General features: G+C 33.8%; 1 protein-coding gene across 2 annotated transcripts in view; it reads left to right on the forward strand.

Moving 5' to 3' along the window:
• Positions 1–17,020, forward strand: part of LOC129222781 (protein PALS1-like) — a 203,997-nt gene that overhangs the window by 133,689 nt on the left and 53,288 nt on the right. For both annotated transcript variants that reach the window (XM_054857318.1, XM_054857319.1), the window contains one exon: positions 653–710. In XM_054857318.1, coding sequence (XP_054713293.1) covers positions 653–710 — 58 coding nt within the window. The remainder of the gene's footprint in view (positions 1–652; positions 711–17,020) is intronic.

Below are 17,020 nucleotides of genomic sequence, written 5' to 3' on the forward strand. Positions count from 1 at the left end.
ATTTTTATCATATTTTTACAAATTAAAATTGAATGGGGAATTCAAGCTATTTATGTATGAAAATATTGGAAAGTGGAGACGATGCTAGAAAAATCGACGTTGGAATGCAGAAGAGTGTGCTACATTAGTTCTGGATTAACATCTTTTCTTTCTTTTTTTTCACTTACTGCTAGTCAGTCTTTTCATTCTGCGGATAACGAAGCATGTTTAGGCATTCCATCAAAAATTCATTTATCGGCTCTCTCGCATCCTCTACGTTGGCCAGTTGCCCGTCCGTGTGACGTCGAAGGTTCAGTGCAGTGGATCCCCTGTTCCCTGTTTGAAACAAAACAGCAGCAAAGAACTCCACCATTAAGAAAACGCCGCCAAACTTTCCAAACAATATCTTGTTATTAAACAAGGCGGTTTCTGAATAGCAAAGTGTGGACGAGGAGGAAAAAACAAAACAAAACCCGGTTTGGCGAGAATTCTCCGAGAGCAACCCTATTCGCCAAGCTATTTATGTTTTTTTTTATATACTCTGGAACGTCTCTGGAAGCCGCATTCCAATAAGAGACTGTGAGAAACGTAACCGGGCAGTTTAACTTGCTGTGTATCTTGTTTTAATCATTAACGCCAGTGTTTTTGCTTATCGCCTTCATTTTTATTGCAGTGCATTCGGTCCAGAACGATATGTCTGAGGGTGAAACGGAAGACAAGCTGCAAATTAGGTGAGTGACGTTTACTGCTTTTTTGGTGAATGTGCTATTGTTTTTATTTATGGCCTTAAAATTAAAAGAAATCTTTTTATTTTTTATTTTTGTCCCACTGTCGGTTGTCCCTTTTATAATTTCTATGACTTCGAATGCATTGGCTCTAGGTCGAAGAAAAGTCTCAAATTGGTCCAATTTTCAATGAAATATCCGAATTGTTGTGCCCTTTAACTGTATTTGAAGGTTGTTACGTCATACCCAAGAACATGTTTTATGAGTTTACAAATGAAGCAGTGAGAAACAAGGGGATGTAAGTGTCAAAATAAAAAATTTGGAGGAAACCAGGACAAAAGGAAAGTGGCCTTCTCCTCTCTTTTGCAGCAAGAGATGGTACTAGTAGCCTGGTAGGTGCTGCTATGCAACATGATTTAGAAGAACTTTTCAATGAAAGCCTACCTAAGACCGGAACTTCAAACGAGTTTGATTCAAAACTTAAGGAAATGTCCATTTACATCCCTTTGCTTCTCACTGCCTCAAATGTACCCAGTTTTGTTGTAGGCTTAGAAAATTAAAAGTAAATAAAGGATTACTCCTTTTCTATTTTTTAAAATGTTAAGCATTGGTCAATAAAATAAAATACAGCTAACTCTCCATCACTCGAAGCCTTATAACTCGAACATTCCTTTATCTCGGAAGTTTTCCTTTGGATCCTCAACTCCTTGGGAAGTGTTCGGTTTAAATCCGAAAATGAAAAAAACCCTAAATAAAATCCCAAACTAATGGAAAGGGTTTAGAGTAGAAATATCCTGGGAAATAACACTTTTTCCTCCACAGAAAATTAAGATATGACCTGAAATTGTTAAAACCTACAGTATTAATTCTTTTCAAGAGAACTTAATCCTATGAAACGAAATATTGTCCAATATTTTTAATTATTGTGCAAGTATGAATCTATTGCTCTGACTTGCAGCGTATTCAACTGTTTTGGCAAGTGTTCCGCGATGACAAGAGAAAATTTGGTGCAAAAATTGGAATAATGGGAACTGGGATTAAATCTAGGTTTGGGATTTTTCCCTTAGCCTGACAATCTGCATACTCAAGTGAAATAAATGAGAAAGCTTCAAAAATTGTGAGGAAAATTTTGCATTAGTTTGGAATTTTTTCTGACAAGTCCTTCATGAATTGCTCTTTTATTAGACCTATTGGTTTTAACAATAGAATTACGGCCGTCTTTTTATACTTAGAAATACGTGGGGGGGGGGGGGGGGTCCTTTTGACCCTCGGAACAGAATTCTGCTTAGTTCCCTACAATGATATATATTTGCGAAAGTTAGTCAAAAATAAATTTATTTTTAATAATTAGTTTATTTAAAAGGATTTAAAGATTTCAAAGTTATATAATGAAGTAAGGTAGACCGGGGCACGTTTACGCAGTGCTCTTTTTTCAAAACTAATTATAAATGGAGAGCCAACAGTCATAACAGATTGATGCTGCTCTCTAACACATGTTCGAATATGTTTTCTGAGCGTCGAGCTTCGGTCTAGCATACAGAAATAATAATCTATTTTTTACCAAGTCGAGTAAGTTTTGTGTTGAATGTTTTGAAGCTTATTGTGAATAAATAACACTTAGTTAAAAGATAAAACAAATGCATAAAAATTAGTAGAATTTTATCCTTTTTTGAGAATTGTACTTGTATGATCTGAAATGTTATTAATTTTATTTCACTTTAAAAATAAATCCAAACTTAGCCTTTGGGGCAAGTTTACGCGTTGACGTCGGAGCACCTTTACGCACGTTCTTACGGTGTCTTAACTTCTAAACTTGCCCTGATGCTTCTTTCGCTCCGGAACTGTCTCAAACCTTTTTAGTATTTTCAGACTCTTTAGTTTTGAAAATCACCATGTAATTTTTCATTGAGTTCCAGATTCGTATCTTATAGATTACAATCATGTTGTGCTGTCTTCATGCCCATTCAGTTTTTACTTTATGCACTATTCAGTCTGTAATAAATTTGCTTTATTTTAACGATGGTATGACATTATATTCGAAACACTAGCAGAACCCGTTAGGTGTCAAAAGAAATATGCGTAAACGACGCAACCGACTTGGACTCAAAAATAATTTTTTTAACGGTTAAAAACACAAATTGAGGAACAATTGAATGTACCAATTTTGACTCCATTAACTGCTTCATAAAATCGCCATGTCTAAAATTTCATAAGTTAAGACTTAAAAATTAGAAGTTTCATTGGAAAAAATCCGCGTAAACGTGCCCCAATCTACCCTATTTAAGACGAGCTGATGCGTGCATCACGACTTCCTTTTACACCAATTTAATGTTATTCCCCCATTATTAGCAATTTTGATGTGTTTTAAAAGTTAACTCTCTAAATATCGCCAATAGTGGTCAAAATAAAACCAAATTAAAAAAAAAAAAAAAGCCAAGTTGGCGACAGAACTTGGCGACCAAAAGCTTGACGACATATCGCCAAGTGTTTGCCAAACTATAACACCACTTGAGTTTGCATTGAAATTAGCAATGATTTGACCCCCAAAAGGTGTAAAAGACTACCTTTGGAACATCCGAATGTAACCAAAAATGGAGGTGCATAACTAGACCCCACTAGGAGTCTACGTACCAGATTTCAACTTTCTACGACATACCGTTCTTGAGTTATGCGACATACATACTCACATACATACATACGTACATACGGACGTCACGAGAAAACTCGTTGTAACTAACTCGGGGATTGTCAAAATAGATATTTCGGGTGTCCATACGTTCTTAGGCAGTTATCCACGTATGGTCGTGTTGAAAACAAAACTCAACATTCTTTCGGGGGCGAGCAAAATTGAAGTTAAGGCCGATTTTTGAGTGAAATTTTTTTTGCGAAAACAATACTTCCTTTTTAACTTCCTTTTGCAAAAAAGGAAGTATTGTATTCGCAAAATAAATTTCACTCAAAAATCGACCTTAATTTCCATTTTGCTCAACCCCGAATGAATGTTGAGTTCTTTTTCGACCCGATCATACGTCTGCAAAGTTCCTAATTTTTCCGGAGGTCTGAAGTTTGGAAACCTCTGATTTAGAGAGTTATCTATTGAATCACATTAAAATTGCCAATAATGGGGGAAATAACATTAAATTGGTGTAAAAGGAAGTCATGTGATGTACACATCAGCTCATTGTAAAAGGAAGTAAAAAGGTTTAAAATGCCCTTAGAATCACCAGCGCTGCTTACAGTTGTATTTCAGAAACTAGCACTAATGTTCCCTTTTATGTTCAAAAACATTATGAACGCTTTAAGTTCTTGCAATGATATGTTCCAAGAGACATTTTTTAGTTTCTGCTCTATTTCAGCATAAAAAATGTATTTGCATTTTTTTCTCTCGAAGGGGTCAAAATGACTCTTTAGTTTGGATTCAAAATTGAAGTAGTTTTCTTAAAAACTGTGTGTTATAACACTTCAGGATGATTTAGGAAAAGTCAAGAAAGGATAAAGTTTTTTATCAAAATTTAGAGGAGCAGTTAGCAAAAAAAGTTCGCTTGGGGGTTAAATTGACCCCTTCCGTAATTCTAGTGTTAAATAATCAAGGAAGCATAGGTAACCATGTTTCGCAACCTCTATAATGGGTGCCTATTGTTGGGTCGAAAGAGATATGAGACCGGAGCTTTTCTTGAAATAAATTCTACCAGTGCATTTAGACATTAAGAAATATGTTTGAATTTTGATGATAACTTTGAAATGGTCTGCTTCGAATAATCTGTAGTGCACTATTTTCAGGTATGAAAAAAAAAATCTTTAAAAATATATATCATTACTATTCTTTTCAATTCTGATTATTTTGATTCAGATGGAATGAAGCATGGGATGTTGTACAAACGCGTATTTTAGTTTTTGAACCTTTTCAATCGTTTAGAATCACACGCGCAAAATGTTCTTAAAACTTATTCGTAATAAGCATTTTTCGCTATAAAAAATAAAATAAAAAATAAGCGTATTGTAGCTTTAAATTGTAATAGGAAAAACAATTTCTGGTCACCTTTTCCATAATGTGTTTAGAAAACGTGTTGATCGATGAAAAGGATATTCTAAAATTTTCAGAACGCATGTCTTTGTTATTTCTATGTATGTACACACTGATTTCTATTGGTCTTCCGTAAGGCATTCGTCCAGTCTTATTACTCAGATCGACTAGAAATCATTCCGCGATTGACCAGGGTTCTTTTGGTACAACTAGAGCCTCTACAGATACTATTTATAGGTACGATTGCCTGACGTCCCAGTCTTCATAGAAATTCCCGGTTTCCCGGCCGGTTTACTTCACGTGAAAGATAATTTGATAATTAATAGATGACCAAAAGAAGAAGAAAAAATCTAAAAACAATGAACTGTGAAGGACTATTTAAAATAATTACTTAGTCATTTGTAACATTGAGATGTAAAATTAATATCGTATTAGCTCGCGAAGATTTTTACAACAGGATTAAAACAATAAAAACTTTCTAAAAACAGTCCAGGCAGATGAAAAGTACACGTATTGTTTGTTTTTCATGAGAAGGCACTTCGTCCCGCCTCTTCGAACGCAGAGTTCCATTTTACGTGGGGGTTGTCGGTTAGCAATCCTCGCATTTCTAAATGACACAACCAAACAGCCTTAACTTAGGAGTTCATTTTAATGTGAAAAAAAGTCTTAGTGTCCTTTACATCACTTGCTTCACTTATCTGTTGTCATTTTAGTTATTCTTACATTTTAAAAACTGCTGCTTTTACGACAAAATGCTATGATCCGAATATACCTTCTGCCGAAAAAAGGCGAAATAGATCATCGGATACCACGTGACGAAGGAAGAGTCAATTGCCTTCTCTTGGAAAACTGACAATAAATATTGTTCCAATTTTTATTTTCCTCATTCAAAGTGCTTCTTCCTTACTTAAGTAACTTATAAATATTAACATGAAAAAACAGCTTAAATTTTTCTGCTGATGTCGTTTATTATTCTACCCTAAGGCTGTACTTTGGAGGCCTAAACGTATTTCAAAAAAAAAAAAAAAAAAAAAAATCACTGCAACCCCCTTGTTGAGCATAAAATAGCACTTTTATCCCTCCCTTTCCGATAATGAACCCTTCCAAAACTAGAAGCTGGATCCGCCCCTATGTGCTACAGCAGCAATGCATGAAATACACCAGGGCCATTTCACCGTTACGTGCGGGACAAAAGGACGCTTAAATTTCATTAACATTTTGTCAAATCTTTTAATATTTTGACTAGACAAGGGAAAGCAAATTTTTTAATCTTTACATTTGATACAAAGATACTCCTGACACAGTTATATTTTTAATAAACAATTTTGTTACTTAAATTTTAATTTATTTTCATGCGTCACGTGCGGAACATCCAAACTCAACCTCTTGTAACTTGCAACTAAATTAGTTAATATTTTTGCTCTATTAATACACTAATGTTAAAATAAATTGTGGATTTTGAGAGCAAAGGTTCTAATGTAAAGGAAACATATATCATTTGTTGAGAAACAATAGTTTAAACCATTGAAAAAAGTTATGTATTGGGCGAAAATAAAAGTTATGTCAAGTGACGCACTTTTGTTCAACAATCAGGCATGAACAAAAAAAAAAAAAAATACTTAGATCACCGGTAAAATTTTGAGGCAGATTGCGGAAAAATAACCAAAAAAGGAAACATTTAAATCCCTTGATTACAGGAAAAGCCTTAAAACAAAAGCCAAATTTGTTTCTTCATATTCGAGGAAAAAAATGGCAAGAAATCTTTCATTTAATGATTTTCTTCACGCTACAAATTAAAAAAAAAGTATTGTATTGTAACGGAAAGTTGAGATGTAGCACTAAGTAATAATGTGAATGGAGGAAAGCCTTCGAAAAATAGGGATTTTATGTCGAAATCTAAGTCTCATAATTAATAGTTTTTAATTGATATCTCCGCTAATTCACAACTCCAGAGCTTGAATACGCTACCTTGCGGTGATTAACAATACTAAAGAAAAAGGTAAAACATTCCATTCCACGTGTTTTCTTTGGGAGAAATTACAGGCTCAGATAGTTTATGATGTAATGTAATTTCAGAATAGAAAAGAAAGCTTCCTACCAACACAATGAAAAATGACTGTCATTCACTAAGCGTCAAAGCAAGTTATAAGTTACGGCATTTGTTTGTTTTACCTTTTTCATCCGCCATTAGGCAATGGCTGCAGCATCCCCTATTGTTTATTGGAGTTTGGAATAATTGTCAGAGGATTATGTTAAATAACCAAACATAAATATGAGAAGATTACGAATCTATCGATACCTGGTTCGATGGTCAGTTCACTGTCGTTCGGGAGAAGTAACTTGTACATACATACAAACATAGTTACATACATAGGTACATACGCTCAGTTTTTAATTATATAAGATATGAAGTGTCACGTGCGGGACAAAATTGCCGTCTTCCGTGAAATGGCCCATCATCCTAAGCGGCATTATGAAGTGACATACTGAATTTATATGAGGATACTTCAGAGACCTTATCGGCAGAAATAATATTGCACCCGTTGGGGTGAAAAGCCACCCAGAATAGAATGTTCGATGAAGGACCATTGTTCAACGGGCTCTCTGTTGCGTGACTTTTTCTTTCTTTCTTTCTTCAAGACAGCTCGAAGTGCTTGTAACGGTTCACTTTTTAACACCCCTTTGTGGTTAAAAACCTAAATAATGGGGGCTTTCTTAATCGCCGGTGTCGAATGTAATGGGCGTTTATATTGCTATTTATAAGTGTTTTCTTAAGCTTCATTGTCTTTGGAGATATATGGTTTCATATCTCTGTATTGTGCAGACGTAAAATTTAGTTGAATGGATATTAATAGGACGACGTTATAGTAACTTTGTGAAGCACAATAATTTTTCCTTGATATAAGACTGCTTATTTATCTAATTTTTCTGTTTAAAAAATTTACTTTCCCGCTTTCCCGTAAGGAGTAATATTCTACCCATGATTCTATTCCCGCCATAATTTTTTTAAGTTAGATACTTATTTTTTAAATGCAATGCTTCAATGAGTTTAGACAATTTAAACGTAGGACAGGTTTTTACATAAAACTGAATAAAATTACAGAAAAATGCCATCAATACAAATGTCAAAATTTAATAATAATACTCATAATAAAAATACATTTTAAAAAAATGACCCGTGGGAACTTAAGACATTTACTACAATTGAAAAACAGTAAATAACGAACTCAAATTCCTTTTAGTTTATCGATACAAAATTATTTTACTTTGCAATGGTTTCCAACGCATAAAGTATTTAACGTTTTTTAGACAAAACAAGTACCATTTTGTGTTACGATCTAGTTTATTTTCCATTAGTTGAGCATTTCAAAACTTATTTCCATACTTATAGGCTCTACGATATATGTTGACCACCATTTCACCATTTCTGTATAGTTCAGTTTAAATTTATTAAGAAGTACAACTTCTGATGAAAATATTTCTATAATGGTTTACACCCGAATAAGTTGAATTTCTATTGCTCATGTCGAGCTCAATAATGGACGTTTTATGATAAAAATAAATGTTTCTTGTCCATTTTCTCTCATTTTATAGGGCAATCTTTCATCCTGTTCGTTTGGTTTTTCTTTCGTCATCCCTAAATATATTTTTTCAATGATTTCCACAGTATTCTATGCAGTCTTTTTGGTCTCAACTTCTTTATCAGAACTTGATGTGTCAGTAGTCCCCCAGGGGCATTGGTTCTTAATCGCAGTTGTAATTTGAAGAAAAGGAAACGACTTTAGCAAAGCTTTATACTGTTCATATTTAACACACATATAGTTAACCACAGAAGATGATTTAATCTTTCAAAACGTGAACACATTTGTTTTTGTCTATGTAAAAGAATCATTGCTTTAATTTGAATCTGGAGTTTAGTGAAGAATATTCTTGAAAAACGGCAGGATGCTATAATTGAGGAGGTAGGGCTCTAATTATCATAAGTCGGAAAACGAACCCCTTTTGACTTAATGTATTTCTTAAAATTGTAATCCTCATCCTCATACATAAATAGCCAATAAACCAACGATTGAGTAACGCTCCTGACGTTATCAAAAATGAAGCTCGCACCACGCCATGATAATTTGATAACATGTTTTGGCAATGATAGGGGAGAGTGTTGTACCTTGGGACATTTGTCATATTTTAATTGTTAATGCCAATTATTTAAATAAAATTTAAAATCTAAAAGTCACATTGAAATACACCAACATCCTTCTATACAATATATATTTTTTTTGAATTCCGAAAGTTTAAAAATTAAATATTGCCAGCCATTTAAAGTAAGAGTTCCAAGCTATCCCAAGGTACAACATCCCATTGTACCTTGGGACACATCCTATTGTACTATGGGAAAGTCTTCATGATTCACGAAACAGCCATGTACTTAAACCAATTTTGCACCACACACACACACACACACACAAAAAAAAAAAAAAAAAGATACTGAATTAAATTTACCATTAAATGTGTTTAAAAGACTACATAAGATTGGAATATTGTTCTATGTTCCTAAACATATCTTAATTTTTAAGAACCATGCGTATGCTTTTCCTTGTAACGTGACCTAAGGTACAATATGTTTGACTGTCCCAAGGTACAATCATCAAGTTGTTTAAGAAAAACCAAAATGGTGGTCACACTAGATGCACTATCATTATTTTCTCATAACCAAAATATTTATTTAACCCATGATTAATTTAACAAATACAAAGACAGAAAATGAAATTTTAAAATTTAAAAAACCCCCGCCTGAGTCGCAACTTTAGAATTAAGAGGAAAAATTGAAAATCTTTTTAAAAGCCTTATATTATTAAAAATCAATGTCAAGTATTTTATTTGCTATTGCTTAGAAACTGGCAACATATGCAAATTTTAAATCATTGCTTTTAATTTCCTTGTCGGCTAACAATGAATTCGGTTATCAATCGCGTGAATAAAGGCTTGCCCGTTATTAAAATCTGCTTTAAAAAAGTTATAATTTGCATTCTATGAAACATGGAAGTTCCAAACACATTTTATCAGACGCGGAAAACAATTCTCTTTATTTTGGTATTAAATTTTGAAATTTTTAACTATGTTTTCACTGCAAAAATCGCAAAAAACCTTTTAGAGGATTTTAACTAATGTCTTCGTTAATTAATGTCATCCAAAGATGTAACCTGGCGAAGAACACTCTCGATCAACTCTCCTTTCGAACATTTTTTTTTTTTTTGCAAAATCGGTTCATCCGTTTAGACGCTAGAGTGCCACAGACAGACACGCAGATATACAGATATACAGACACGTCAAACTTATAATAACCCCCGTTCTTTGTGTGTCGGGGGATAAAAATGAAGAAAATATTTACTTTGGAGCAATGAAATTTTCTTTATCTCTCAAAATCGTCAACTTTACTCATTTGATGCTGATTTTTACTATGGCACCATTTAATGGTAAAGGTTACTATTAGAGATTACAAAAACATGGCTGCTAAAAATAGATTCTTAAAAATTAGCAATGTCCCAAGGCATTCCGTTATAAAGGGGTCTTTTGACCCCTTGTGGGGGGGGGGGAATCATTGTTAATTTCGATGGATACTCAAGTGGTGATATAATTTGGCGGACACTCGGCGATATATCGCCAGTCTTTTGGTCGCCAAGTTTTTTCGCCAACTTGACGACAAATTTAGCGATTTTTTTTTAAAAAATCTGATTTCGATTTAGCCACTGGTGATATTTAGAGAGTATGTATAACTTTTGAATCACATTAAAATTGCCAAAAATGGGAAAATGGCATTAAATTGGAGTAAAAGGAAAACATCAGCTCGTTTTTCTTGTCTTTGTAAAAATTATTTGGTTATTGCACCAAGTTAAAATGTAGAGCTTTGAGAAAAGATTGACGCATGTTGCACTTTTAAAATACGCATTATTTATTCAAAATAGAAAAATTAAGTTTACAAAATTAACATTACTCCAACCATAAATTTTCGTAAAAAAAAAAAAAAAGCATCACATGAAATTTTTAAAAATCAAATGGCAAGTGAAATAATGAAATTAAGTGAAGGATTATTTAATGTGTGTGTAGGAGGAAATATATATGAACCAGCAAGAAATGCGTATTTCCTCGCAATCCTGAAATACTCATGTTTTTACATCACGATTTGAACGTACCAGATTCAAATTCTTCATAAAAGTGTTAGGTGAAGGTCAGCTGTCAGGATTAATTTCCAACATTTCATGTGTCTTTATTTTAGGGAGTACGATTTCATGCAACATCATAGTATTTATGTTTCAGAAAATTACATTTCTTTATTTTTAATAAATTTACACATTTTGATTTCGTGCTCAAAGAATACTTAGCAATTAAAAAATTGTTGAAAAGTTTTTTTGAAAAAATTTCCGCCGATTATTCAGCAAAATTTTGCCGATTACCGATTGCTGCCGATTAACCGGCGAATTCCTAGTAATTAGTTTTAAAAAAATTTGATGTGTAAAAAAGTATCCTTTTAAGCAAAGACATGCTATCGAAATGTTTACTTTAAAATGTGAATTACTGCAAGTGCTTCAAATTATCACGTTTTCAGACTTCTAAATAAATAGTGGTTTCAAACAATAAAGCTTAAAAAATCTTCATTTTTGAAAATTTAACTACTGAAGTAGTTAAAAATTTAATTCTGAAGGTTTTATGTATTTCAGATTCGCAGGTGAAACTTTTATACCTGTGCGTTAGATTGCAATCAATGCTTGGCATGAAAAATGAAGTACAGTAAAATAAACACGGAGAAAAATTATTAAGGCGGCTAAGTTACAATTTTAAACTTCAATTTTTTTTTTTTGTTTTTTTTAATATTGTAGATGATGTCATTATTTTTAAATGATCGTTTACATCACAGTTAAGCTTAATATTCATGCAATTTTCTTCTTGGAGTGATTTCGCAGTACTTGCCTACCTACTTAAAATAATTTTTGAATGAACGAATATCGTAATACTATTGAACAGTTAGGGACCATTCATTAATTACGTAAGGATCTCGAGGGGAAGAAGGGGTTACAAAAATATCTATAAACCCTTACTTTAGGGGAAGGAAGGGATCATACCCATTCTTATACGTAATATTTTCGAAGTCGATATTTTATATTAGAAATCGCGCGGTCAGTGGTTAGGAAGAGGTCATATTTCATATGCTTTTGGAAGGTAAAAAAAGGTATTAATTTGAGCTGTTACCTTTAAAAAAAAAAAAAAAGAATGAATGTTATAAAATATAATTAAAGATTCGCACTATTCATGGCATGTTTTATTTTTAATTAGTATCGCATCATAAAATACATTTGAAAAATAAAAATCTTTGATTTACGTCAAACTGGGAGTTTTAGTGTTAGTGATCCTTTTCTAACAACATTTTAATATTTTGAAAAACGAAATGGAATCTTACGTAAGAATAGGGGGAAGGATTTGAAAAATCTTACGTACCTTGGGGAGGGGTCAAAAATTTCCAAAATCATCCTTACGTAATTAATGAATGGCCCCTTAGCTCACAAAATCTCAGTTATCAAAAGGATGAAATAAATATATTATTTACTGCATATTTTTTGAATCCATGGTTCTTGTAAAATTCATTCTCAATAAAAAAAAAGTATAATTATGAAATATAAATAAAATGAAACTCACAGCTGAATTTTAATATTTATTCACTGTCGTTTTTTGTATTTGTGCTTCTTGATGCATGAGCAGAAATTTTAATCATGAATTTTGCCCTTTGACATTTGTCGGAAATTGTTCAGCACTAAAACCATAATTGAGTGAGCGAAGTTTTGTTCTTTCTCTTGTTTGCAGAAATCAAATCCCTCATACTCACATAATGCTCTAAATCTAATTATGATAATCGTAAAATGCGAGGAACCTTTCAAAAATTGGAGCTGCGAGAAAAATCGTACTTAAGCATAATCTCGTCGTCTGCGAGGAATTCTTCGGATTTAGCTCTAAGCGATGCTTTAAAATTGGATGTAAAACAGATTAAAGGCAAAAAAAAAAGTGGAAATTTAAAAGCTTTGTTTAAAAAAAATATTCAAGCTATGTTTTTTTAAAGCAGTTTTTTTTTTTTTTTTTTTTTTTTTTTGTCATTTAAAATCTTAATATCTTTGCGTTGAGTTGATTCGTAACTAATTCCAGTATAAATACATTGAAATTAATGACTTTTTTTTTCAAGTGAAAGACTAAAACATTCTCTTGTTTCTATTTCTTGTGGATGCAGAGCTTAATTTGCATGGAAGCTCAGTTTCTTTCAATTTTACGCGAACTGTCGCAAATTAAACGGAATTCATGTTATTTGCGTATGAAAATAGGTTCTGAAAAATATAGGCCCTCGCAATTTTCCTGTTAAAAATTAACCCCTTCCTGCTCGCTCTCGTCAAAATCACGGGCTAAACGTTCGTCTCCTATTTCTCGTGCCCGTGATATTTCCGGGCTAGGACGTATAAAGTTCAAGGCAAAAATATGTAAAAAAAAATCAAAAAAAAAAAAACGTATATTGTACAAATACCTTTATTGAGCAATCACATTGCTTATTGTTCTCACTTGACTGTCCTTGTGTTACGCTGATTTTATTCCCCCCCCCCCACCTCCCTCTGCAGCAATACCGTCGACCGGCTTCACGATGCTGCTCCTGTAGCGAAAACCATCTCCTGATTGCCATATCCTACACACACACGCATGCAAACATACACCTACACACACACACAGGGGCGGCAAATAGGGGAGTCAAGAGGGGGCGGTCGCACCCCCAAATTTTTTGAATAGAATGATAGAAAATGAATGAATTTAATTTATGTAAGTCGTAAATCGATGTTCATTTTTAAAAAATCCCGCAGGTTCTCAGTTATTATTTGATGAAACTCGACACATTCCCATACTAGAAAAAGTGTTTTTCGTTATTTGGATGATGATTTAGAAATTCATGAAGTATTTTCCGGCCTTTTCAGAACATAGAAAACTGATAGAGAAACATGGTTAATTTTAACTAAAGAACACATTTCCTCATATAGGCTAAATATTTCATACTTGTGTTCCCAGTGTAACGATGGTATGTCCAATATGAGAGACTCGTGCCAAGTGGTGTGGCTGCAAGGTTTTCACAAGAAAATTCCTTGATATTTTACATTTGCTACAAACACGATTCAGCTGCTCAATGCATTATATGCTTTCTTGGAAACTTCTTAAAAATGCATATGATTGTTGAATTAAAAACACATATCAACAAATACCTTTTGTGGGGCTCTATAATTAATTATACAATCTCGGAGTGACACAAGATGGTCTTCAAGAGTTAAAACCATAAAAACATTTCTCGATAACTTCAAAGCAGTGATTTGACGACTGGAAGAATCATTGCAAAACGATTCTTTCAATGGTGGTGATTTGGAAGTGTGGAGGCCCCGGGGCAACGAAGGAGTGGAGGCCACTAATCAGGGTTCGAAAAGACCATCATATTTTCGAAAATATCGGATACTTTGATATATATCCGAATCTTTTGATATATATGTCTTCTTCTTCATCAGCACAACAGCCTGGTGCAGGCCAAGGCTTTCTCCGTCTGCTTCCTCCAGGCGGTACGACACGTTGCCAGGTTTCTCCACCTGTTCACTCCCAAAATTTTAAGGTCCTTCTACGTAAGTTCCATGTCCCAATTTTCAAATCCATATTCATTCCATGTCTTCTCCGTCGATTCCGTCCGGATTTAGCTTCTTGAGATTTCTGAACAAGATATGTTTTCCGGGGTGAGGTTGTTGGTCTCGCGCCCAACCCCCAACCTGGAGGACCAGGGTGTTCCTTTTAGTCTGGCACCTACCCTTCGACCTATCCGGCTTGGGAGACCCTACCAGTAGCAAAGCTACCGCCGGCATAGCTTTTCGTATCATCGGTGCACGCAAGCTCCACCGCCCCTTCAAGGCAGAAACACCATCGGGGAGTTGATATATATGTATATATCCGATATTTTCGACCCGTGAAAGGCAGGATATTTTGTAAAAATTGTATTTTGGGGGCCCCTTTGTTGTGGAGGCCCCGGGGCAGTAGCCCCGCCTGCCCTCCCCTAAATCCGGCCCTGAGCTCATGCCCTTGAGCATATATGACTTCGTTTGAATTTTTGTTAAATTTGTATTGAGGAAAGTTTTTGAAAAATGCTTTACTCTATCAAAACATCTTCGATCCGCTACCTTTAATTTTCGAACCATTCAAGCCACGGTTCAATCTACAATTGAAACGGAAAATAGATTTTACATAGATGCATATTTCAATCAAGCGCGTGAAACTTTTCAAAAAAATTCTTACTTTGAGCCAATTTCAAAAAAAAAAAAAGTGACAAAAATCCACATGATAATGTGAAGTCAAACTTGAATTTTTAATATTATGTATGATGTAATAGATTTCGAATGATATTAATGCAAGATTTGATGATAATTATTTTTCTGTATGGTTGGCTCTATATTGTCTGGATTGGATTTTGAAAACAAAAAATAAAATATTTCAATTAAGAGTAAAATTTTTAGCATGAGGCAAGAAAAATTACAAGCAATATACCGACAAGACCAGTTATCACATCCAGAGACTGCAGTTTTGTCCTTGCTATGGACTCATCAGTCTGAAATAGTGAATAACAGCTGGAGGCAGATGACATCTCATTGAAGCTGAGATTGCCGACAAGTCTAGATTATTCAATGATGAAAAAATAAGCCCCTCACAATTTTTGAAGTTGCCTGGGTGATTTTAAAGAGCAAGATATAAAAAGTGCTCTCATACACAGCTTTGTTATTTAAATTATTTTTTAACTATTCCAATCAGCTCAGCAGGTAGAGAAAGATTTTTTTTTATGTCTCAGGAGGTTAGAGAATTACTGTCGAAGCACAATGGGCAAAAATTCAAATGAAGTCATACACTCTAAACGGTATGAGCTTTTTCGCCATCTTTTCTTTTTAGCTGTATTGGCAAAACAGCACGTGCACGACACTGGGCTCTGATATATTAATAACACGATTCATGTTAGATACCTTTTAAAAGGTATAAAAACTTTAGTATCGAGATGTTTTGTATGATAACTTGTTAGAAAATTAATCAAAATTTTAATTGTTTTTAAACACTAATATTTATTTATACTAGCTGCGTGCCCGGCGTTGCACGGGCTACCTAAAAAATGTAAGGGCAGTCCAGTTGATGCTTTTGTAGTACACTGACACTAGTTTCTAACGCGTTAAGGAATAAATAAATGCGCGTAAAGCAAGGTTTGCAAAACACCAGTAAAACATATTTTTGCCAAAACACCTCATCAACGTTAATAATCGTTATCAATGATACAAGTTATGAGTACATTTTCAGTCAGCACAAAAGGGGAAAATATATGCATTATCAACTATAATCTTTACTCACGTTAAACTGAATTACATCTGATAGACTATATCGGAAATATTTATGCACAATAACAATCCGCTTTTTACATAAAATAGTCTACTACCCGGCGTTGCCCGGGTGTTTATTAATGCAACATACCACTCAGATAAATATTTGGATGGATTCTATCCACATGGTCGTACAAGAATTACATCAATCCGTTTTCCAGGTACAAACCCTCAAAGAACTTAAATAACTTGTAAATCACTCATTTACTTTACGACGTGCACGGTCCTCCTCGAAAATGAAAGTTATGTCATGTGACGCGTATTTAACAATCAGGCTTGAACCAAAAAAAAAAAAAAAGTCAGTGAAATTTTGTGGCAGATTGCGGAAAACCCCCATAAAGTAAACATTTTAAATCCCCTGATTACAGGAAAAGCCTCAAAACAAAAACAAGAATTTTACCTGAGCAAAAAAAAATGGCAACAGATCTTTCATCTCAATGATTTTCTTCACGCTCACATACATTTTAATAAAAGCATTGTTGCGGAAAGTTGAGATGAAGCACTGAATGATAATTTAAATGGAGGAAAGCCTTCGAAAAATAGGGATTTGATTTTGAAATCTAAGAGTCATAATTAATAGTTTTTAATTGATATCTCCGCTAATTATTATCGGAGGATTATGTTAAATAGCCAAACATGAAGACGGGAAGATGACGAATCCATGCCAAAACACCTCATCAACGTTAATAATCGTTATCAATGATACAAGTTATGAGTACATTTTCAGTCAGCACAAAAGGGGAAAATATATGCATTATCAACTATAATCTTTACTCACGTTAAACTGAATTACATCTGATAGACTATATCGGAAATATTTATGC

Source organism: Uloborus diversus, chromosome 5, assembly GCF_026930045.1.
Source record: "Uloborus diversus isolate 005 chromosome 5, Udiv.v.3.1, whole genome shotgun sequence".
NCBI lineage: Eukaryota > Metazoa > Arthropoda > Arachnida > Araneae > Uloboridae > Uloborus > Uloborus diversus.